This window comes from Myotis daubentonii, chromosome 3 (assembly GCF_963259705.1).
Source record: "Myotis daubentonii chromosome 3, mMyoDau2.1, whole genome shotgun sequence".
Lineage (NCBI taxonomy): Eukaryota > Metazoa > Chordata > Mammalia > Chiroptera > Vespertilionidae > Myotis > Myotis daubentonii.
The window spans coordinates 198878214-198903595 of NC_081842.1; the positions used below are offsets into that span (position 1 = coordinate 198878214).

The window sequence follows — 25382 nt, forward strand, 5'->3', positions numbered from 1 at the left end:
GTTGACTGTTTCTTCTGCTTTTCTTTTCCTGAGGTCGGGACCTCAGCCTTGGGGGCCCTCAAATGAGACTCTTTCTCTTTCTCTTTCACACTTTGCCTTCTCTAGGGTCATCCCTAGTGTAAGGTGGAAAACAGTAGTTGCAGAAAGAGATTAGTTAATACTAAAAATGACACTCATGCCCACCCATAAACAGGCGGCCTCTTTCCAGAGGACACCTTGCTTTCCCCATGGCCAGCCCCTCAGGTTACCAGCTCACCTGTCTCCCTCCTTCCCCTGAAAAGCCCCAAGAATGAAGAAGGATCTTGACTCAGACATTGTGGCCTCAATCCACTGCCCCCCTCCCCATCCCAACCTCCAACTGAATCAGCTGCCTTGTTAAAGGTCATGGACAAACCCGTTGAGGCCAATTCCAAGGGGCTTTTCTCAGTCCTCATCTTTGATTCTAGATTGTATTATTGTTCAGAAATATTCCCTGCTCCTACACTTGGGCCTGTCCCAGAGAGAGGAAGATATTCCTGGTCCCAGTGGTTACAGTTGGGCCATGAGACTTGCTGTGGCAAGTGAAATGTAAGTGCATGTGACCTGTGGCATTTTTAAAGATTGAATAAATAAACCCTGAATTTTGTGTATTAATGTGTAGTCATAGTTGCTTTTCCTCCTGGGGGTAGGGTGGGGTCCATGCCTGGTCAGCATCACTGTAGGGATTGCTGGTAGAGAAGGAAGGCTGCCCTATGCCCCTTGCCGGAGCCCTGGGCAAACCTTGATAAACTCTGGTCTTCTTGGATTGAAGTGAATTTTGGCCACAAAGAAGCTTCCTCCAGGGAATATATGCTTGCTTTCCCACCCTCACCCAACCCCCGTGAACCCTGTGCTCATGAACCCCAACCCTCATGGCACCACCTTGTTCTTCCCAGCCTTGTGACTCTGTCTCTGTGTGGCTTTGGACTGGCCTCTGCAAATCTTCCTGAAAAATGGCCATAACAAGTCCTGCCCCTTCCAGGGCAGGCTCCTCGTGGAATGGGGACAGGGTGGAGATGAGGAACGGATGTTAACTTATTTTGTGAGAGGAGGTAAAATAGAAGAGACCAAGCTGATTCCCGGGACGTGGAAAATGAGTTACTCTGAGCCTGTGGGGAAACATGACTGTTTCACAATCACACTCTGGACTAGAGGTCCAAAGGGGCCCTTGGGGCTGCTCTTGCCAGAGTTTCAGGGGTTGTTGCTTCATAGGGGGTATGGGTGAAACGTTCACACCCCAAAAAGCTGCAGAAACCATTTCCTTGTCCAAGTATGGTCATCTCTTTTGAGGAAAAAAAAAATAAGAAAAAAAAAACAACAACTACCTTTCCCTGACTTAAAAAGGTCGTTTTCTGAATAAATGTAATGTCTGTTTATTCTAGAATTCATTAGAGAACTTTTTGAAAATATAAAAATGCCCTAAGAAGGGGAGAAGTTCATGTAATGACACTATAACTATCAAATGAAATTGGGGTTTTGTTGTAACTGCAATTTTGTTTCCTGTTTGGTGAACATCTTTCCATGTGATTAAATATCGTGGGGACTGAGGGATTAGGGGGCAGGGGGGATTCCAGTATACAAATTTGTTACCATGTATTTCAGCAGTTTCTTATTGTTGAACATTTGGGATATTTCCTTTGGTTTTTTGTTAGTTTTTGGACTTTGGGGCTATTGTAAGTGCTACAATTAGCACCTTTGTTACACAAGTCTATACATATCCTTGATTATGTCCTTTAAGTTCCTGGAAGTGGAACTGCCGGACCAAAGGATGTTTGATACAAATTGCCAATTTGTCTTCTAAAACTGATTTCACCATTTACACTCCCACGGGCGATTTCATAGGAATCGCGGGAGCTGCCGGCGCCTTTAACTGTCAAAAAGCCTAAACCAGAACTACTCCCAGGGGCCCTCTTGCCTGGCTTCACCTTTTCCCCGCCCACTCGGCACACCCGCCGCGAGCCCCACCCCCTTCGGTTTACGAGGGCCCACCCCTTCCTCACTCCTGCCGCGTGGTTGGTAGCTTAAAGTGTCCGTCGCGCTCAGGGGCGGGAAGAAGAGACTGACAGACGTGAAGACGGGCCAGTGTGAGTGGCGAGCGGGCCGTGCGTGCGTGCGTGCGTGGCGCGCTGGCCTGGAAGCGCTGGACCTGAGAGGTGTGCAGGCGGTTACAGCGGGAGGCTTCGGCAGCCATGGCTCCCAACGTTCCCGCGGCCGAGCCGGCCCCAGAGAGTCCTAAAGGCATCCGGGCCGTGCTGCTGGGGCCGCCCGGGGCCGGCAAGGGCACCCAGGTGAGCTGAAGGGCCGCGCTTGACGGCAGAGCCCTGGGGACCCCAAGGTCAGGGCAGCTGGCGGTCCGGATGGCCCCAGCGCTGGGCCGCGGGCTGACTCCCGGGGCGTTCTGGCCCGCAGCTGGATGCTGGCCAGGCTTTGCGGGGGGCGGGGGGACCCAAATTGGAGGTCGGGGAAGTGTGAGTTAGGATGAGCGTTCTTGAGGGACCCAGGCTTGAGGTGTGGAGGTAGGAGGGCCAAGGACTGATTGGATCTCGTAAGGAGTTAGAAGCTGAGCGGGTTTGAAGGGTAGGGCGAGCCCTGGGCTGAGACGTCTAGATTGCAGCCCGAGTGGTGGCAGGGACCCCGGACGCCCTGCTGCTCGGAAGTGAATTGCCCAGGGTTACGTTCCAGGCACTCGGGATAGGGGATCGTTTCTTCTAATGATTAATGCCTGAAGGCGGCGGGGCACCTCCAGCGCTGGGGGCAGAGTGGGAGCTGGCATGTGCTGATTGTGCTGCTGCTGAGAGGAGGGAGGTAGACCCGCGTGAACCAGTGAAGCTGGGGGTTAAGAAGGGGGGATGGGAAAGGGCACCTCAATCTACAGGTAAGAAAACAGGCCCCGAGAGGTCAGGTGGCTTTCCGACGTTAGCAAAATTGACTTAATGGAGCCTGGAACCATGGGGCTCCACGTAATTGGAGTCTGAAGTTACCTTCTGCCCTAGCAGACTGTGGGGCCTCACTCGGTGTCTGGGGTGGAATGGGCCTAGAGATCAAGGTTGGGATTTATGATCTTATTTAGGACTTGGAAGCCCGTTGGTTGGATTATCAACCCTACGGCCTAGGGTCTGGCATTACTCCCCTCCCCCACCCCGGCCCCAGGCTCTTGCTGCTAAATGAATGGGGTTCTGGGGACTGCTCTGTGCCCACTCTTCTCTTACTATACTCGCAAAGTCTTGGTAAACAGACCATCTTGTCTTACTCATTCTTGGGACCCCTGTGGCACCCAGCACATTACTTGGTACGTGATGGGGATACTGGAAATGGATGCATACAGGTTCATGTGGATGATGAGAAGGGACGTCTGGGAGATTCCGTTCATTTCTGGGATTTTGCTTTTTACCTCCGGATACTAGGTCAAGAAGAACCACTTAACCTTTTTTTCTTATTAGCCAGAGCTGATTGATCCTTGGAACTCACTGTTGCCTAATCCACCTGTCCTTAATAACACTGCAGTCTCCTCTTTCCTGTTGCTACCACCCTCAGCTATTAGGTAACCTGTCGTCTTAGAAGACTCTGCAGATTTTTGCTGTGAGTATAAACAGGGTAGCTCAAAGGCATTGGTTATTATTTTTTCTTAGTTCATATTGAAGTTAATAATTTCAGTAGTGGTGAAATGGATAACCCAGCCCAGTGCTGGGACAGTGGCTTTATAGTCTAGCAAACTTTGTAACTTCCAAACCTCAGTGTTCTCACATGAAAAGTAGGTCCCCTACCTTACTACCTTACTCATTTAGATAGAGCAGTGCCCATGTAGATAGACCAAAACGAGGATCTTGGAAGATAATTTTATGTGTGTGTGTAGAGCACCTATAGGTACCTAGATGACAACCTGGCACATAGTAGGTGTTCAATAGTTATTGACTCCCTCATCTTAGTAACACATCTCCCCACCCTCCCAACTCAGATGTATTTCAGTATAAAGGATGATGTAGTCAGAAAGAGTTGAAGAAAATTATGAGCTGATATGTAAGGGTGCAGATATGTGGGTGTTGGTCAGAGGCTTTGTGGAAGTAGAGCAAGCATGCTTGAAGTAGAGAGATGTAATTAGAGCTGGGACTTGAAGGAAGGGTAAGATTTACATGAGTTACCCTATACAGCTTTTCATAATTGGAACAATAGGTGGTTGTAGTTTTATGGAATTAAAAAAAAAGTGTTCATAAATCAGAGGTTGCAAAGTGGCAGCCTACAGCAGCATTTAGCCTGCAGGTGCTCCCTAACTTTATTATGAAGTTTGAATACACAAAAGAAGACAGGATGGTATAATGAGCCCCCATACACCCATTATCCAGCCTTAATCACCATAAGCTGGGGGCCATTCCTTCCCCATTTACTCTCCCTTCTCAAATTATTTTAAAGCAGCACCCAGACATTATATCATTTCATTTGCAAATATTTCAGTGTGTATCTCTAAAAGATAAATTATTTTTTGTAAACAAGCACAATATCCCCTTAAAATATTAACAATTTTTATTAGTAGTCAATGTTCACATTTCCCTTTGTCTCACAAATGTGATCATTGTAAGTCTTAATTTACAGCTTTCCTCCTAGCTTTGTTTGTTTGTTTGTTGCAGGTTAGTTTTGTTGTTGTTTTTGCAGTTTTTGTGTGGGAGAAACTGAGTTGTTTGTCCTGGGAGTGTCCCTTTTTCTGGGAATTTTTTATTGTATCTCCATGGCATATTTACCATCTTCCCCTTTCCTCTCTATTTCCTGTGAATTGGTAGTTTAATCATACACTTACCAAATCTGAGTTCAGTTTCGTAGCCCGCCTAGATCACAGGTGGTGCTGTGCTGTGCATTAGGAGGCACATCAGGTCTACTTGTCTCTGATGATGCCGGTTCCAGAATTCGTCGTGGATGGCAAAATGGTGGTGTTCTAATTATATCATTCTCTTTTTGTTTATTAACTGAAATGCTTCTATAAAGAGAAACTTCCCACCTGCTATTTGGTATGGTTTGTATAGAAAAGGCAGAATAAATGCTTGTTTTGTTCCTTTTTCAATTAATTTTATTTATTGATTTTAGAGGGAGAGGAAAGGAGAGAAACAGAGACAGAGAAACATCAATTTGTTGTTCCACTTATTTATGCATTAATTGGTTGCTTCTTATATGTGCCCGGATCAGAGATCAAACCTGCAACCTAGGCATATCAGGACAGTGCTCTAACCAATGGACCTATCAGCCACGGCTCTGATTTGTTTATTTGTCAACTTTCAAAATAATAAGTTGAGCCCTGGCCAGTGTGGCTCAGTTGGTTAGAACATCATTCTGTATGCCAGAAGGTGGCAGGTTCGATTCCTGATCAGGGTACATACCCTGGTCTGCAGCTTGCAAGGAGGTGGCCAGTTGATGTTTCTCTCTCACATTGATGTCTGTCTGTGTGTGTCTCTCTCGCAAATAAATAAAATAAGTTGACCACACAGAGTTTTCAGTTGTGGAATTTCAGTTAATATCCAGAGCTCTAGTTTCTCTTGAGAAGTCAGATCTGGGGGCTCTGGGCCTCCAATCCAGCCTGGCATGCAGTTGAATGGTGAGGCCGCTTTGGGTGGCTCATGTGCTCTGTGGTCCCCTGCAGAGTCCTCTGCCCTGCTTGCTTACATTTGCCCCACTTCATTCACTTGCATTGCCTGCCTGGCCCCTATTGGTAAATGTTTGCAGTTTTTGATGTAAAATCCTTCCCCTAGGTTTGTGCCTAGTATCTACTCAGTAATGTCTGTTTTCTTCCCACTAGTACATCTTTTTATGCCTGCATAACTCATTCAATGTTTTTTATGTTGGTGTGACTGAAATTAAATGTTTCCTATTAAAACTTTTTTTAAAATATGATTTTTAAAATTGATTTTAGAGAGAGAGAGGAAGGGGGAGGTGTATATAGAGAGAAACATCAATGATTGGCTGCCTCTTGCACGCCCCCCACTGGGGATGGAGCCTGCAACCGCAACTGGGGCAAGTGCCCTTCTGGTTGATGGTTCGGTGCTCAACCATTGAGCAACACTGGCCAGGAACTGCCTACTTTTTCATCAACATAATGATGTTTAAAACATCTAGAATACGTGGGTTATTTTATTTAAATGACCTTACTTGCCTGTGTTCCTTTTGTGATTGGATGTTCCTACAGTGTGGCCAAAACACACATGTGTTTTGTGTTTTCTTTGCCAGCCCCTCTTCACATTTTTTTCCATGTGTCCAATCTATACCAAATGAAGGCCAGGCACACTTAAGCAATTAGTTATCATCTTGCAAGTCAGGCTGTCAGTTATGTCCGTGCAGTGACACTCATTTCCCCTTTTATAGTTAGAGAAACTGAAGTTCAAAGGGCTTGTCCTCTATGTGACATAGCAAATACTTGGCAGATCTTATACCTGCATGACTCAAGAGCTCCTGCTCTCTCTGCTGCTATCTGCTGCCCTGGGTTAGATTTTTCTCCTGCCCTATGCATGTTTTGTTGGATAAGGCTCGTGCTGAAGATGGAGAAAGCAGCCCTTGCCCTGGAGGAGGGGGTGTAATATACAAAATAGTCACCCTTTGCTCGATTATGTAAGACTCCTGGCCAAAGACTTTACATGTGTTCTATTATTTAAACCCACAACCCAAGAGGTAGGTCCTGTTATCCATGCCTTTTTACTGGTAAACTGAAGCCCAGAGGCTGTATCCTCCCCCAAGATGCTCATAAAGTAGTGAGGGCAGGATTTGAACTCTGATTCTTAAGCAGCAGAGTCACCACCTTACATTGTCACTATTAGTCAAGGTATTGGGGCAGAAGTGAACATTCATGCAAACAATACATGCTAGTGCAAAGTCCCATGTGGGAAGGGGCAGGTGAGTGACTAGGTTAGTTCAGGATTAGATCAAGAACTAGAATTTGTTGACAGTCTTCTGTTCTTCCTCCTACCCACTCAGTGATTTTGGTAATAATATCCCCAATTTATAGACAAGGAAACAGCCTCAAAGGATCTCTGGCCTAAGGTTACATGGTAAGTTAAGAGGCAGAGCTGAAATTCAAACACAGGTTTCTATGCTTTTTAAAAACTTTTTTAATTGAAGTACTGGGTGGGGTGGGAACTGGGTGTAGGGGAGTTATGCGGGGGGGGGGGAGAGGAACAAATGTAATAATCTGAACAATAAAGATTTAATTAATAAAAAAATTTAAAAAAACTTTTTTAATTGAAGTATTATCTAGAGAGACAGGTGCAAATGTCATAAGCAAGCAGCTTGATGAAATTTCACCATGTGAATGAATGTACTTGTGTAGCTTAGACCCATAGGCAAAAAACAACATTGCCAGGCCTGTAATGTCCTCCTGTGCTCTCTTCCAGACACACACACTTTCCCAAGGACAGCCACTAAGGCTCTGGGTTGTGATTTAACAAGGCCATGTAGCAGCGATTTTTGACTGGTATACCGCAGGAATTTTTAAAACATGCAATACCTGACTAGTCGGGCACTGACCTCTTTTCCCCTAGATTGTCATATTTTAAAAATGACAGCCAACACAAGAGCCATCTGGTGTGAATGAATCAAATGTCAGTTGGGCAAAAAATATATCTTTTAGTATACTGCAGAATTTTAGTAATTTTATGTGTGCCACGAGATGAAAAAGGTTGAAAATCACTGCCATATAGCATCATGGTTAAGAGCTAGGGCTCAACAGTCTTGAGGCCTGTTGCTAACTATTATTACTAGCTACGTGATCTTGGACAACTTAGCCTCTGAATTTCATTTGTAAAATGCAGATAAAAATAATTCCTACCTCATGGATTTGTAATGTATTATGGATACTAAATACCATAAAACAACACATGGAAAAATTGCTTGGCATGTTGTAAACTCAAAGTTTGCTGATGTTAAGACTTCTTGAAGGAAGAAGGGATAATTGGGTGGGAGGGATAAGCTCAGAATTTGACTACAGGGAAGGATAGAGGTTAGACCAGTAGGGGGAAGGGAAAGGGTATTCCTGCATAGAGAGGAGCTTTGAGCTAATGTCCATGGAGAGACTTATTTTATGTCTGAGAATTATACAGAGAGCAGCTGTTTGCAGTGGTGCAGGGAATACAGAATGGGATTTGTGGGGGTAAATTTGAAGAACTTTGGGGGTTTAGAAAGTTGATTGTGGAGGACGCTGAGTGCTAGGCTAAGATATCTGGACTTCCCCATTGCACTGGGGAGACGTTGAAGCCTCCTGAATGTGTGTGTTGGGGATAGAGGAATGGGGTGGCGTAACATTTCCAACAGTGTCTTAGGAGATGATTCTAGCTACATATACAGGAACCTTAGAGATGGGAGCCGAAAAAACTGGAGTCAGAAAGATGTCACAAGTAAGTTTGAGATTAAATCAAATCTGAACAACTGTTAGCTTCCCTTTATTTCCCTAAATGCCAGGCACTGTGCTGGATGCTTTTGCATATATAATCTTATTAAATCCCCACAACGGCTCTGCAGATGGATATGGTTGTCTGTATCTAGGGATGAAGAAACTGAGGCTTTAAGAAGGCTGCATTACTTGTTCAAGGGGATACAGTGAGTAAACTGTAAATCTGGTGCCCACCCAAGATCTGTCCCACTATAAAGCCCAGTCTTGCCCCCACTCCCCCACGGCTTCACAGACTGTGTGCGTCAGCATCCCAACACACTCAGTCATAAACTTTAAGGGTGGGCCTGGCTTTGTATTTTTAGCAAGTGCCCCAGATGATTGTGATAACACACTGAAGCTTGAGAGCACTAAAGCTACTGTTCTGCCTCCCTATTGGCTTTAGCCATTGTTACCCATGCCCCCCTCCCACAGTCCACCCCCTTCCCCACAGTGTTCTCATAGAGGTGATGGGCCTATTTCTCAGACTCAGCAATGGTCCATGGATTCAATTCCCGGTCAGGGCACATGCCCAGGTTGTAGACTCAGTCCCCAGTGAGGGGTGTGCAGGAAACAGCCGATCACTGCTTCTCTCTCATCATTGATGTTTCTATCTCTCTCCCTCTCCCTTCCTCTCTGAAATCAATAAAAATATATTTTTAAAAATACAGGTTCTCAGGCCCCACATTAAAAAGTCAGAATCTGCATTTTAGAAGCACCCTCTTCTCCATGGCCCCGCCTTGTGATTTGGAGTAGCATTACTCTAAAGCAGCGGTTCTCAACCTGTGGGTCGCGACCCCTTTGGCGGTCGAACGACCCTTTCACAGGGGTCGCCTGAGACCATCCTGCATAGCAGATATTTACATTACTATTCATAACAGTAGCAACATTACAGTTATGAAGTAGCAACGAAAATAATTTTATGGTTGGGTCACAACATGAGGAACTGTATTTAAAGGGCCAGAAGGTTGAGAACCACTGCTCTAAAATGAAAGCTTGAAGTGTTAGGGGAATATGGTAAAGTTATTTCATCAACCTTCTTCTGTAGTTTGCAAGTAAAGAGTAATACAAAGAAGAGCCCTGGCCAGTGTAGCTCAGTTGTTGTGCATCATCCTGTGCACTGAAAGGTTGCCAGTTTGATTCCCAGTCAGGGCACATGTCCGGTTATGGGCTCAATCCCTGGTAGGGGATGTGCAGGAGGCAGCTGATTGATACTCTGCTCTCATATCAATGTTTCTCTACATCTCCTCCCTTCTCCTCCCTCTAAAAAGCAATAAAAATACGTTTTTTTAAAAAAGAGTAATGTAAAAAAAGACATGAAAGGAGGTCTTTTGTTTACTGAATGCCTACTGTGTGTCTGATGTTTTGGGTACCTTATTTCATTTTATCCTCACAACAGCTCTAAGAAGTAGATGTTATCCATAATCCCATTTGACTGATGAGGAAACTGAGATTCTAAGAAGTTAAGTAACTAGCCCAAGGTCACACAGATATTGAGTGCTTTAGCCAGGATTCAGGTGCAAATCTGTCTGACTCCAAAGTCTGAGCTCTTTGCAGCCCATGACCCTGACTCCCTTGCGGCAGCAGGGAATAAAGAGTTAGTCTGCAATGACATCTTCCCTATTGGAGCATCCTTCCCTGTAGCTGTAGAATCCAGGCACCTGGAACAGCCCAGAAGAGTCCTGTAGTTTGGGACTGGGGCGTGAGGGTGGATACAAATAACAGTTAGGTTTTGTACTGCTGACAGTACTTTTCTGGTGTTTTCGTCAGCCTTTCCCCTTGAACAAGCCTGACCTTCACACTTTTCACCCAAGTTAATTCAACAACCAAGGAGAAGATTGGCAGACAAGCACAGTTCTCTGGGTGTGTGGCCACTGGGCCAGTCTGGAAGACCAGAAGGTAGAGGGCCCTGACCTTCATTCGTTTTCCAGAGCTTTTAACAACTCACTTGGGTTCTGTTTTGCTATGAAGTTATTTCTTTGCTTGAACTGAATCATTCCATGAATCACAAACCAGAATTTGCTGCATTGAGTCCCATCTATTAAGTTTTTATTACGTGCACCTACGAAAACCCCCAGTAACTGGTTTGAACAAGGATCCAAGCCTACTTTTTTAACAAAACAAGTGAGCCAGAAAGCTAATTATTAAGCTCCTTGAATTGAAGCTATTCTTCATGAGTTCTGCAGTTTTTTTGTTTGTTTTGTTCACAACCAATGTTGAACCGTCCAGGGTCTCCTGTTGTTCTGGTCTTCAATGTGATGTGTAGTCCACCAAACTATGAGCTCACAGAGGACAGAATCTCTGTCTCCTATTCATCTGTTTCCCTGGCTCCCAGGAGGGTTCTTGGAAGAGACATCAATATGATGAATGGGTAAATTCATTTCTGTAAAAATGAATATGGGCTTAGGTCAGGGGTTACAGTCATGGCTAATGTTCACTGAGCACTTACTATGAGCCTGGCCCTGCATATGCTGAAATGTGTATAATCTCATCAACCCAGTGGTGTGGGTACTATTACCATCTCCAGTTTACTTAGAGGAAATTTGAAACATAGAAAGGTGATATAATTTCTCTCAGGTAACATATCTGTCTAGTCATTGGCAGGCCTGAAGTCTGAAACCCAGGTCATTTGACTCTCAAGCCCATGCTCTTAGCTAAAGGGCCTTACTGCCTCCTAAAACTAACAAGTGCTTACTGTTTTTCAATGCTCTTTGTATATGTTTCATCTGATCCTCACAGCTACCTTCCTTGATGGAGCCTTTATGCCTTCATTTTTAAACAGATGAGGAAATTGAGCCTCTGGGAGGTTAAGTGATTTGGCCAAGATAATGCAGCTACCTAGTGCCAGGGAAGGGGAAGAACTGTCTGCCTGGAGGAAACTGTGTTTTTCACCTTGCCCTGGCTGCCTCTAGGGCCAGTGGCCACAGCACTTGACAATCACACATTCAATCCTTTGGCAAATATTCATTCAACACATTACATGCCAGGCATTGTGCTTTATATACATGAACCCAAACTTCACAGTAACCATGTGAAGTATTGATACTACTTTTTTTATTCTTCCCATTTGTAATGGGGAAACTGAGGCTGATCTGTCACTAATGTATCTAGCAGAAGGAGTGAAAATAGCTAATATTTGTGACAGCGTCTTATGTGCTAGGTGCACTGCTTTAAGTGCTTTACATGTATTATATCATGTCATTATATGTTAGACTATACTACAGGTACTTTTATCTCTGTTACAGGTAAGGAAATTGGCATTTGCCAAAATTCACACAGCCAATAAGTTCCAGGGTCAGGTTCATACCCAGGAAGTCTGACTCTAGGGCCTGCAGTGGTAACTGGATTTTGATTTTTGTTTTCCCTCCACAGGCACCCAAATTGGCCAAAAACTTCTGTGTCTGCCATCTGGCAACTGGGGACATGCTGAGGGCCATGGTGGCTTCTGGCTCAGAGCTGGGGAAAAAGCTGAAGGCAACTATGGATGCCGGGAAGCTGGTAGGTTGGTGGTACCAGTGAACGGTGATACTCCCCAGAGTCTAGATCTGCACTGCCTCCTGTGGTAGCCGCCAGTCCCAGGGAGCTATTTAAATTCAATTTCACGTAAAAGCCAGTTCCCCAGTCTCACTTGCCACATGTCATGCACTTGCTCGCCAGCACAGATACAGGATGTTTCCATTGCTAGAAAGTTCTGTTGGACAGCCCTGTGCTCCAGGGCGTTTGAACAAACTGGCACATCATAGGAACTTTAGAGCAGCAGGTTACTTGGTTCTGAATTTGTGGCACTTATTTTATTCACAGTATTCTGGAGGTTCCTCTGTGCTGATGCAATGTGTAATATACCCAATTTTTAGGGCCAAAAATGAAACTGTCATCACTAGGCCAGAACTCAAGGATGTGTTAAAGAAAGGAGTTAGGAGCCACAGGGTGGTTTTAATCTACTTTTGTAACTGTTCTCGGTCACTATCAGAGGAATTGCTTTTGACAGATGTAGTCCTTCCTGTTCGGGAGCTATAATAGTATTTTCTCTTGTTTCTAGTCCAGTTAATCTGATTGGACAAATACAATCTGATATTTACTAAATCTTTGATTAGTGCCAGAGCTTAATTGTAACAGTTATTCTGGGACATGGCTTCTGCAAATCACCTTTAGAAGTCATATTTTGCTTGGTCCTCTGGCCTTTTTATATCTTATTTAACATGGAAGGGAAGGTGCTGAACTTTGCCTCCATTCCCAAATTGACACTTCCTGTCAGGCTTTGAGATTCAGTGCCGGTATGGAATGGTACCCCTGACCACCTGTCCATTTGCCCGTTTGCTTCCAGCTTTCCTTTCATGTCAGTGAGGCCCTGTCAAGCTAGAAAGCTAGCTATTCTGGACTTTGGGTCTTGGCAGAAGATCCTGTACTGAGAAAAAGTTGGGATGTGGCAATGAGATTACTTATCTGCAACCTTCACTTCATTGCAAAGCTTACACTTTGTCCCCAAGTTCACAGCTGGTCCCGGGAGATAAGAGCATTAGCTACCAAGATGGGCAGTCGTCACTGTAATACTAGCAGGGAACCTTTTCTCTGAAGGCCCAGGAGGAAAACCAGTCTTTGAAAGCTGGGAGGGGACCTCATTGGGGTTTTCACAAAGGCTCAAAGGTGTGTTGGGCTGGCCTCAGCTCCTTGGTGCCAACCCAATCTTGCCAATCAGTGAACTTCTCTGTTGTGTCATGTCCAGGGTGGCCCAGGTCACTTTACTGTGAGCCTAATCAAGATTGGGAAATAGGAAAGTTGGAGCTTTTCTGCATTCTGGTCAACCCGCACCATCTCCTGCAGTCATCAGGTTATATAGACACAAACTTGTGACCCTGCAGTTGGGTTAATGTCACTTAGTTCAGTGGTTGCCAACCTTTCGGACCTCATGGACCACCAGTGGTCCACGGACCACAGGTTGGGGACCACTGACCTAGTTTATGGATTTAAACCAAAGGCTATTTTGTCCTTGACTTCCAGGTGAGTGATGAAATGGTCGTGGAACTCATTGAGAAGAATTTGGACACCCCTCCATGCAAAAATGGTTTTCTTCTAGACGGCTTCCCCCGGACTGTGAGGCAGGCAGAAATGGTGAGTGGGTTTGTTTTGTATCACCACTGCATGATAATGAACTCTGGCCCTTAATCTCTTAATTCCTTTGAGGGAAATGGGTCTGATCAAGCTCCGGTAGCTTAGGTGGGACACACACTCTTTTACAGCTTGATGACCTCATGGAGAAGAGGAAAGAGAAGCTTGATTCTGTGATTGAATTCCGCATACCAGACTCCCTGCTGATCCGGAGAATTACAGGAAGGTATTTGTCCCTAGAAGGTCCCTTCTTTTCATGCTTCTTCAGAGATTCATCAGACCATGGGAACTGCTCTTGCCTAATCCCAGTCATGAAGCTTAATGCCATTTCAATTCAGATTGATTTTATTTGGTGATATCTGCTGAGGTGGTGATGGAATGGGATGTGGAAAGAAGAGTAAGGGATTTGAAGTCAGACAGCATCTCAGTCCTGTCACCCTTTTACTCTGATTCTAGGCAAGTGACTTAACCTCTCTGAGGCTGTTTCTTCATATTTAGAGTGGGGTTAATAATACCTGTTTGAGGAACTACTGTGCATGTTATCTATATATATAAAAGCCTAATATGCAAAGTATCCTCTCGGGAGTTTGACCAACCGAGAGTTCAATCAATCACTATGACGTGCGCTGACCACAGGGGGGCAGTGCAGAACAAAGGGAGGCTGCAGCTGGCAGCCACTAAGCACCCTACCTGTGCACAAAATTCATGCACTGGGCCTCTAGTGTAACATATAAAGTGCATCATTCAGAGCCTTGCTTATAGTAGGTGCTTAAGAAGTGCTAAATTCTTTCCATGTGTACCTCTGTTTTAATGCTTTTAAAAATCTGATTTCAGTTGGAATTGCCATACCTTGCTGTAGGGTTTCTATTAATTATACAAGTAATATGACCATCTACACAAAGTTTAGAAAATGAAGGGAAATTTTGCTCATCATACAGCCACTGTTGCCGAAACCACTGTTATTTTGTGTTTGTGCATGTTTTGTTTTAAAGTGCTTGTTTCTCTATCGTAGTCAACATTGAACACAAATGCACTGCATCCAAGCGAGTTGGTTCTGAAAGATCGCAGGCAGTTTCCTCTGTCCTGTTTTACTAATCACTCTGCCGTCTGCTTTGTGTCTCCCAGAAATATGTTGAAAGCTCTCAGCCACTAATAGATCCTCCCACCCCTTTTTTATCGTGGGCTTTAGCTTTTATATTCCGTGGCCATCTTAATGGAATCTCAGGAAGGTGGTCAGCATACGCCATGGAACCAGACATCCATGACCATTATTTTTATTTGCTGTATGATTTTTCATGGATGAACCATCATTTACTTTATTGTTTCCTTATTGTTATACATTTGTGTTTCTTCCAGTTGTTCACTTTTAAGTTGATGCTGTGATCATCATAATACATGTAAATTCTTGGATTTAATTAAGGGGAAACTGTTTTCTTATTGTAAATTTTATTACTCTGATTTCCTAATGAGGTTGAACATTGTTTCCATGTGTCTGCAGTCCAGATCTTCAAGGAGAGAGGCAGGCATGTAAACAGACAGCAGAGTGCATGATACAGGTGGTTTCCTGTAAGGTTATATTAGACACAGTGGAATCATCTTACGTTAATTTTCTTTTCAAGCGTCCAGGTTTCATGTTCCTAGCTCTTCCATGGGCTCCTTCAATACAGGAACTTTTCTTTCTTTGAACCCCCACTGGCACAGGGTAGACAAAGTTGATACAGTGGTAGCGTTGATAAGATGGAACATACCAGGCCTGGGGTCCCTCGTATGCAAAGCAAATGTTAATAGTAATAGGTGACATTGGGGACCTTTAATTCATTCGGGCCAGCTTCTTGAGTGCCTGCTTTGTGCTCAGCACAGTACTGGACTCTGGGGCAGGGAGCAGGAGAGGGTATAGAGCAGCGGTTCTCAACCTTCCTAATGCCGCAACCCTTTAATACAGTTCCTCATGTTGTGGTGACGCCCAATTTCATTGTTACAAATTGAACATAATTAAAGCATAGTGATTAATCACAAAAACAATATGTAATTATATATGTGTTTTCCGATGGTCTTAGGCGACCCCTGTGAAAGGGTCGTTCAACCCCCAAAAGGGGCGCGACCCACAGGTTGAGAACCGCTGGTATAGAAGAACAACAACATGCCCATCTTGGACCTCGGAGTTTACAAACCATACCTGAAACCGGAGCTGTTAGTGTAGTAGAAAGTCCAAGAAGAGAGTTTGGGAGGAGGGAGAGAAGGCTGCCTAGGAGAGGTGTATGTCAAACTTGACCTTCCTGGATAAAGAGAATTTTGTTGGCTTTCCCAAAGGGAGTAGAGGCCAGAATGAGTATGGGTTGGGGGAGGGACTCTAGCTGGGGTTGGTGGCAAGGGTCTGTACAGAGTTAGAGGAATGGCCTGGGGGGCTGGGCAGTAGAATGAATGCTGTTGGGAAGGGAGGGTGGGAGCTAGACTGGGGAAGGTCTGCCAAGGACGTGACAGAGTCAGGAGTCGTGGCATGTTCTTAAGCCACTAGGTATTGTGGCAAAAACAGCATTCTAAGAATATTAGCTTGGTCCTGGCATACAGGCTAAATGGGGAAAGGAGAAACAGACAAGGACTCCACCTAGCAGCCTGACTGGCCCACATGTGAAGTGGAGGCTTTTAACTGGGCTTGGCTGGTTGGGGACAGAGATGCTGAAGAACAAACTACAGGGTGGTTGTAGAGGACGAAACAGAGAAGACTCGGTCTCTCAATTTGGAAGTGAGTGGTTTGGTGTGACCCCTCCCTCGCAGTGGAGGAAATGGGCAGCCAGACTGTTGTTTCCAAGTTCCCTCCGCACGATAGTGACAGAGCTGGCACCAGAGCCTGCTCTCTGCCTCCTGGAATTAAAAGTCAGGACCTAGTAGTTTCATGTGGATCTTATTTAAATCTGACATGCTAAGGACCCCCTGTAGATATCCTCTGAATGAGCACAGACCTCACTTCTAATAAATTTATGAGTCATTATTTTATTTCTTGAATAAGTATGGCTGGTAGTTTGGGGTTTTAACCTATTCAGTGTTGGCTCTCTAGTATCCTAATTATCCTGCCAGCTGGTTCTCTGGTATAATTAGCCTAATGTCTCCTACCGTCCCATTCTGTGGATGAGAATACAGGTGTCTGAAGTGCCGCACTCAAGGTCCCAGTGACTGCAGATTCCCAGCCCCGACCCCTCCACATCTTCACCTCCCCCAAGAGGCCAGGCTCTGTGACTCATAGAGCTGTTTTAGTCGGAACTTAAGACCAATTCCGTTTTGAGAACTTGGAGATTGGGCTTTCTCTTTTTCCTTTTAAGGAATGAGCCTTGCATTCCTCTTTAAATGATGTTTGTGAGTGGGGAAGGAGCACTATTGTTGTAACTGGAAGCTGAGGGAATGTGGGAGTGAGCAAGAGATGTAGAGAGGTGGACAGGAGAAAGTCGTGTTTATTGCCAGCTGGCTGCTCTGTGCCCTGTGCTCTCCAGAGAGTGAAGAAATACGGTCCACATCTCATGCCACCCCATTCCCAAAGGGAAAGCTAGATAAGCGGATCGGCCTGCACTCTCCCTCCCCTGGGTCTCCCACAGCTGAAATACAGGAGGGCCCATCCTCACCTTACATGCTTGCAGTCACCGGCCCACTCAGTGTAGATAATTTGCTCTGCCATCACCTCTCCTCTCCCCAGTGCTATAAATGAACCATCTTATGCTATAAATGGACCACTTGACCCCCTCCCCCCCAAAAGCGGTTATTGAAACAACATCATATTTTACACAGTTGCAGCTCTGAAGTCTAACACAGACTTTTCCTACATGATGAGCTGATATATTGATCCCTTCGGCCATCAGAGCAGCAGGCAGGCCTGGGGAGGCCATACGTCCCCCGGAGGAGCAAGCACCTCGAGTACTGTATTTCTGTGCGTGCCAAGAGCTGAAAAATGTTGGGACATACTGGTCTAATAGACCTTGAGGAGAGCTGCCATCAATTAAATAAGCAGCCCTAACCGGTTTGGCTCAGTGAATAGAGCGTCGGCCTTCGGACTCAAGGGTCCCAGGTTCGATTCCAGTCAAGGGCATGTACCTTGGTTGCGGGCACATCCCCAGTAGGGAGTGTGCAGGAGGCAGCTGATCAATGTTTCTCTCTCATCGATGTTTCTGGCTCTCTATCCTTCTCCCTTCTTCTCTGTAAAAATCAATAAAATATATTTTTTAAAAAAATTAAATAGGCAGACCTTGGTTGGCATGGACTTGGGAAACCACATGAGCTTGAGCAAGTGGGCCCTGGCTGCTGAGCCGTGTTTGGCCTGCCTCCTTCCCTTCTTAGGTTTCTGGGCTCCTGTGGCTTGGCCGCACCCAGTCAGGAACACAGGCATGTTGCCTAAGGGGCACAGCACAGATGTAGTTCCAGTGCCAAACACGTGCTGCTTCTTGGGCTCCTAATTCCATGGTTTATTCCATGGCTTGTTTAGTGAGTCGTTTTTCCCAGCACCTTGACTATTGCCCTTCAGTGGGTGGGCTCGCTTTCATCTACGTGATCCCAAACGGTGCTGCTTCGTGTGGTGGTGTGTGCCTCCATGGCACATATTTTCCCAGTAGCACCTTTCTGGATTTATAACCAAACTAGGTTAGGAAATAAGGTTGGTTTCTCTGTCCTCTGTCCCCCGTAGCATTTTACACAAATCTCTGTTAAGGGATTGTCTGGCTTATTGTGGTTATTTATTTCCACATTTGCCTCCCGCACTGAATTAAGCACTGCTTGTGAGCAGGAAACTTGACTGGTTGCTCTGTGGCCCCTGGATTCAGCTTAAGGCCTGAATGGGACTAGGCACTTAGTAACAGTTGACTAAACGGGTGAATGGAATGAATGGCTGTGTGAGACCAGCACCAGAGTTCCTCTTTCAAGTCCTGAATTAGGTGGTTATACCAGCTCTTCAGCCAGACACTCATTTTAATGTTGGGTCAGAATAGAAAACACCCACTCAGGCATAAGCCCAGTATCTTCTTAAGCAAGCGTTGCCTCTAGCTGCGTTCTCTGCCAGGTTAAAGCCCTGCACCAGCTTCCCTGACTCTGCTCATCATCTTGAAGACCCCTGCAGTTCGGGATACTTTCGGGCCACCTGACTTGTGTTCCTTTGCTGTCTTTCAGGCTGATTCACCCCCTGAGTGGCCGTTCCTACCACGAGGAGTTCAACCCCCCAAAGGAGCCCATGAAAGATGACGTATGTAGACTCAGGACAGGAAATTTCCTTTTCTTTCCCTCCCCTTTCTTTCTTTGCTTTTTTTTCTTTTCTTTGTTTTTTCCATCTCCCCTCTGTGTCTACCAGTATTACTAACTTAACCATGAGAAATATTAGTCACGTAAACCACATGGGCTGTGGCTCATCTATGCAGCGTTTCTCCAGCTGGTTTATTGCTCGACCTGGAGGTGGCTACCAGCACCAGCTGTTTCCCAGAGCCCAGTTTGTACCTGCCTTTTGTCCAAAACAGCACCTTTCAGACACCACGGTAACCTAAATGGCCAATTAATTGGAGGGGCTGCTTGGAAGCCCAGAATCAGTCAGGGTGGAAAGGATAGTACTGGACAGAAGTTTGTTGACCTTCAGAAGAATGTCCTCTCTCTCTAGTGATTCTCCCGTGCCCTGCAGATTCAGAATATTTTGGCTAGACTGTCACATTCTTATGACAGTCTTTAATTGCTTGCAGGTGTAAAAGGGAGGGCCTCATACATATTCACTGTGCCATTTGCCATAAGTAGTCCATTTTGTATGTTTTAGAGCATGCAAGCAATAGTAAGAATTTCTTGTATTAACCTCTGTCTGTAAGACAAGTTTATTAGCTCACACAGATTTCAGTGCCATCATGTGTTCATTTTGTCACATTTCACATAGTAGTTCTACCATTCAGAGTTCTTTTGCACTTATGACTTTCAGATTGTTGATGGCTGACACCCTAGTAAAAACAGGAAATACTTAGACAAATAAGATTATAATTGCTAATGCATCCCTGATTTTGATATGGTCTAGATTGTCTGTTTTTCCCTCTGATGGACTTTGGGATCAGACAGCAGCCCAAATCTGCATCTGGCTAACAGTCCCGGCCTTCCATTGTGCTCTTCCTGTTCTCAGATCACTGGGGAACCATTGATCCGAAGATCAGATGATAATGAGAAGGCCTTGAAAATCCGCCTGGAGGGCTATCACACGCAGACTACCCCGCTGGTGGAATACTACAGGAAACGGGGGATCCACGCTGCCATCGACGCCTCCCAGACCCCTGATGTCGTGTTTGCGAGCATTCTAGCAGCCTTCTCCAAAGCCACATGTAAAGACTTGGTTATGTTTATCTAATGTTGGGTCTATAAAGGAATTTCTTTCTTCTTCCTATCCCTGTTGAGGGAGAGGGTGGGAATGGCAGACCAGGCAGAAGGAAGGTTCCTCAAGCCAGCTAGAATATCATTTGATGAATTGATTAAAAACGCACTTGCTTGATGTATCTTTGGTGTATGTGCAACTCTCATCTCATCTGTATGTGTGTTGGTACAGGTATGTGTACACTCTCCTACTTTCTAAGTTATAGGTGAGGTGGCTTTCCCAGCTGTTTGCTTCTTTAGACATACTCTTGATTTGATTTCTTGACTAAAATAAATTAACTCAGATATCTGCCAGGTACCAATTCCCTGATATTTATTCCATCTCCAGTAGCTGATTAGAAGTCCAACGTCAAGTGCAGTCAGGCAGGGCCCAAGCTCCTGGTGGCAGATCGTTTGCAGGGAATTCCACCTCTCTCCTAGCCCCGTGGTCGGCAAACTGCAGCTCACGAGCCACATGCGGCTCTTTGGCCCCTTGAGTGTGGCTCTTCCTAAGCCTTAGGAGTACCCTAATTAAGTTAATAACAATGTACCTATCTATATAGTTTAAGTTTAAAAAATTTGGCTCTCAAAAGAAATTTCAGTCGTTGTACTGTTGATATTTGGCTCTGTTGACTAATGAGTTTGCCGACCACTGTCGTAGCCCATGGTGAAAAGCCTCATGAGTCCATGTATGGACAGGATTCATTGATTTCACCCCCCCCCCCCCCCAATGGAAGTCAAAAGGTACTAAAATTACAGATTACAGAAATTAGTGGAAGAGGGTGTCACCAGAGAAAGAGCCAGGCCAAGCTGGGATATTTTTGTGGTCTGCATCATGGTTCTATAAAGTAGGGATCATTTGGGAACTGTGCTTGAAAACCAAATGTGGCCAAAGAATTAAACCAGATGACAGGTCCTTTTAAATTCAGAGTATCTTCTAAACACCCAGGCTAGGCATCTGAGAGCAGCCAGTCTGCTTCCTCCAAGTGGCTTTTGTTTTTATTTTTAATTTTGCCTCTGTTTCCAAGGATGAACAGAACACTGATTTGGAGGAAGTCTATTCTTGGATTCGTTTTGATTAGAATTTATTCAAACCCAGTCACTCTCCAGGATATGAAACTTAGATCAGATGTATACCTTTTAAACTCAAACCCTCTCCCTTCCAGATCCAATCCTTCGCCCCTTACTTCATGATGATGGTGGCCACAGACTCCCCAAGAAAAGATCACCCAAAAATAAAATCACCTATGACAGTAACCAACTTTATGCCTAACCTCAGCTCCCCAACTGTAAAGCATTTCCTGGGTTCCATGCTGTGCCTTTTGGTCTCTGGTGCGATTCGTGGCAAATGGACAAATTAACAGACTGCTGTGAGGGACCATGAAAGCCGCAGCCTCTGGAAAAACCATTAGAAAATCAGTGGCAGGTCCAGTAAATAATGCCTCCTGCCCTGGCATCATCTGCTGACTCAGTGCAGTGACTCTCAAGTGCCCAGTGCCCCCTACCTGAACTCTCCTGCTCTCTTGGGACTACCAGGGGCTTGTCCTCTGCCTGGCAGCTGAGCGTGGGTACGTGGCTGTCTTGCTTCTCTCTCTCTCTGGTTCGAGCGTCTGCTGGCTCTGCTCTTCCTTGTGTCCCTGGCTGTAAACTAACTCCGCCCAGTCTGGTGTGTGGTGTTTCTGGGAAGGAGTGAAACCAGAACTGTCAGCTGTCTGCAGGGAATGGGATCCTGGTCTGATTGAGGTGGCCTCGTGAATCTTGGAGTCTGCTCCACTCTGACTGGGGACAGTTGCAGGCACTTGGTCTCAAAGTTGAGGTCCTTGAATGTTTGTAATGTGCATGATCCTTGCTTAAGTATTTGTCATCCTTCCATATACATTTACCTGTGCGTACACACACAACACGTGTGTGTGATATTTGGGCTGTGGGTATAAACTAGATGTGGGGAATGTGTATGCCTTTTGGGGGGTGATTAGGATTCAATTTTTGCTTCATTTAATTCCAGAGCCTTAACCTCGGCAAGCATGAGAGCTTTCACCTGGCAGAGAAATGTCCGGGGTTTAATGCATTTGGTTGCTGGGGCGTGCATGCCAGCCTTCTCTGATGTTTACTTAGTTTTTAAAAACCCATTTTGTTCTCTCTTGTTTTCCTCTCTATTTCAGCCTAGTAGCAGAAGGCCAGGCGCGACTGCACCACTGCTCATCACCCCGCGGCGTGATCCCTGCTTTTAGGTGCTGGGGAGAGGGGAGGGGTGGTCAGGGTAAGGATGGAGAATCAAGTGTGGTGAAGGGCTCACGAAAAATATTGGAAGGGCAGCAGTGTTGTAGGGAGGTGATTTCTTTTGCATACAGTAGGAGTCTTAAAGAGTATGTGTAATTAATTTTTTTAAAGACTGATTGAAGGATATAAGTAGAAATAAGGAGGTGCAGTACTATTTCTAAGGAATCAGTTTTTCATTTACTCTGGACTGGTAACAATATTTTTTAAAGCCAGTTCCCTGAGACCTCAACTTTTATCTCAGAACCTCATGGGTTGTCAGCCCAGGAATGCAGGAAATCAAACTGTTGTCCTCTCTGTCCTATAACCAGGGACAGGGAGGGCTTGACTACTGACACTGGTTCCCCACACCCTGTGATCAAAAAATCATCTCCACATTTGAAAGAGATACAGGGTGTGCTCATCCTGGGGGCAGTGGCTCAGCAAAAAATGTTTACAGGAGTCATGGGGAGGCGGGGCAGGCCGGTCTCACTCCCTTGCCGGCTTACCACTGATTTACCAGTCCACCTGCTCTCATGGGTGAGTGCTCAGCAACCACCCGATGTGTGCCACAACTCTACGCTCTTGCCTTCTTTCATCCATGGTGTGTGAAGGGGCCCTTCAAATAAATGAGCAAGTGTCCTAAGCAACATCATCCAAAGATTGTCCTTCCGGTCCTCACATCCTGTGACTGGGATCACTCGACAGCACTGTGATGTATTTTCAATGAGGTGCCTTTCTTAAAGACCAAATACTGCCTTGTTTGGCCCCTAAATCAATAAAGTATGTAAAAGTTTGCATCCCCTGTTTTGGCTTTTTTTTCTTTTTTAGGGGATCTGGGCTAATAAAATGACATTGAATTCTGGATCTGGCTTGGAAGCCCTTTCTTGTGCTCACTAGGAGCTGTGAGGTAGGAAGATCCAAGTATGTGCTCATAAGATGAGCCTGCACCCTCTTGACCTTTAGCTCATATGCAGGCTTTTCTTGAGCCAAAGGCAGCTTGTGCTTGGAGCTCTGGAGATGTACAACAAATCCCAGCCAGTCATACACTCTGCTCCTGTTTGCTTGTGTGAAAAGAGACTGGTGATGATGTCTTCTCAGACTCGTTGGCATTAAATGAAGTTTATAAGGAGAAACTTTTTGACTTTCATGCAACAGACAGAATACATGCTATTTGGATGCAAATATACACAGAAAAATATGTTTCCTGCTAGGCTGGATAATTGTTGAGCGGACAGTTGTCCGCAGCCCAGAAAGCCAGTCGTTCTAATCCCTAAGCCAGATTTCTGGCTGTCTTTTCAGGTGCCTCTTTAACACCCTTGGTTGCTTCTTTATAAATCCACTTCTTCCCCGCCACAAACAAGCTTAAATTGTTTGACTAAACTGAAACTCTCATGCTTTGGAAGGGCTGCCAGTGCCAGTGCGATTCCTGGGAAGTGACTGCGCTCCCTGAAACCAGGGGGAGCGGGGCCGCCATTCTCTCAGGCTCCTGTTGGGGGAGAAGCAGAGTTGTCACTGGCTTGTTAAATCCTCCCCAGCCAACTCCTCTCTCCTGCTTCACCATTTCCCCACCTCTGCAGAGTCGTTCAGGTGACAACGGGACTTATTTGCTGTGGCCTCTTCATTCCCTGAGCTATTTAATGCCCCATGAAAATTTTCTTCTCTATCTTGATCATCATGTAAATGGGGAAAATATTTGTCAAACCAGTCTGCACGGTGTGGTGAAGGAATAAAGTGAAAGAAGCCCAGTGAGCTGTTATTCGTTCACTTCTCTGGACTTGGTTTCTTCATCTGGAAACAGATGGCTTCACATCTCCGGCCTCACGACCCTCTGCCAGAGTCCATTGCCAGCGTGGCTTTCGCGGGTTCAAAGACTTGGAGGGAGGGCTGACGCACAAATGATACAAAAGATGGAATATTAATTTTTTAATTACCGGGGGAACCAGAGGACAGCCTAACCATAGCAGTTGCTCCATTCCCAGCTGCTTTTATTAGCTAGAATACACAATTGCCTTTAGGAATGCAAACAGACATATCAATGGTAATGTTTAGCAAACAGTAAGATTGTCAGGTCTTGGGGGAGTTTGCTTTAGGCCATTGAGTCAGCCGCAGGTAATAAAATGTAGATATTCACCCTGTGAATATCAAAAGGAGTCCTGGTCAGCCTTCTGCCAGACTCCACATTTATATCAATTACTGTTGATCTTGGTCCCAGCAACCCTCATGAAGCATCCTAAGCAGGCGCAACTGTCATCCTCTCTCACAGATGAGGAAACCACGCTCAGAGTGGTGCAGTGAGACTCATGAGGTCACACACAAGAGGCAGGACTCAAACTGTCGCCTTGATTTTGTTGCTGAAGTGGTTTAGCAGCTTGCACAGCTCTCCAGCAGGAAGCACCCTGCAGATGAGTTCTTTTTTGTGCACACACACTCAGAACTGATTGTGCAGAAGTCACTGCCCGTCTGATGACCCCGCATGTGCATCTTAGGATCTCTCACGTGCACAGTGTTGCAGGATGAAGAGCAGTTTTGGGCCTCAGGAAGCCTCACTGGTCCTTTCTCAGGAAGACAGCTAAATGAGTCAGAAGACAGATTACAGCATCTCCTCCACCATGAGACCTTGGGCAAGTCATCTCACCTCATGAGCAGAATGGGAATGGGCCCTTCCCCGCAAGTGGGCTGACAACACTGGTGACCAATCTACTGGCCTGGGCCAGGGTTCCCAGTATACAACTGGTGCTGCATATATGCTGATGGAGTTCACAGAGAAAATGTAGGCATTGGCAAGACCTATTGTCTCACTGACTTGGGAACTGGGCTAAGGATTCTTAACCTGAGGATCCCCTAGAAGTACATGGACCTCTGAAATTATGTGCAGAATTCTGTATTTTTGTATTTTCATAATTAGTCATTTAACATATACTAGTATTTAATGCTTACTGTGTAGTAGGTTCTGCATATGTTATTTATGTCCAATAACCATCTGAAGCAAGGACTATTATTATCTCTGTGTTATGTGTATGCGTTTTGAGGTTCAGACAGTCCAGGAATGGCAGAACCATAGTGAGCCTGCCTGTGGCTCCACTCCAGCCTCATCACCCCAACTGCTTTGACACTTTGCTGAGAAAGGAGGAAGATTCTCAAAGCACTTGTGATGCAGACAAGTCTTTGAGCCATGGATCTGAACGAAAGAAGAAATTCAACTAGGTTTGCTCTGTCACAATGCAGAACCTGAGTGGGGAATGCTACTTCAGGTAAG

At 45.4% G+C, this 25382-nt stretch overlaps 1 protein-coding gene across 3 annotated transcripts; it reads left to right on the top strand.

Moving 5' to 3' along the window:
* Positions 1-2103: 2103 nt before the first annotated feature.
* On the top strand, positions 2104-22923 carry AK2 (adenylate kinase 2). Of its 3 annotated transcripts, XM_059690310.1 has the most exons (7): positions 2112-2306; positions 11786-11911; positions 13412-13522; positions 13651-13745; positions 18665-18737; positions 19644-19839; positions 22030-22923. In XM_059690310.1, exons 1-7 carry the CDS (start codon positions 2208-2210, stop codon positions 22032-22034), a joined length of 705 nt encoding a protein of 234 aa, XP_059546293.1. In that variant the 5' UTR covers positions 2112-2207; the 3' UTR covers positions 22035-22923. The 3 variants fall into 3 exon arrangements, with proteins under 3 accessions (XP_059546294.1, XP_059546292.1, XP_059546293.1); XM_059690309.1 differs by lacking the exon at positions 22030-22923 and having other exon boundaries at positions 2108-2306; positions 19644-20010; XM_059690311.1 differs by lacking the exons at positions 13651-13745; positions 22030-22923 and having other exon boundaries at positions 2104-2306; positions 19644-19793.
* The last annotated feature ends 2459 nt before the right edge of the window (positions 22924-25382 follow it).

Excerpts from the sequence above, each read along its gene's own strand:
- AK2 (XM_059690309.1), top strand. The coding sequence starts at position 2,208 with ATGGCTCCCAACGTTCCCGCGGCCGAGCCGGCCCCAGAGAGTCCTAAA. Across the intron at positions 2,307-11,785 it reads GGGCCGGCAAGGGCACCCAG|GCACCCAAATTGGCCAAAAA; the intron begins GTGAGCTGAAGG and ends TTCCCTCCACAG. Across the intron at positions 13,523-13,650 it reads CTGTGAGGCAGGCAGAAATG|CTTGATGACCTCATGGAGAA; the intron begins GTGAGTGGGTTT and ends ACTCTTTTACAG.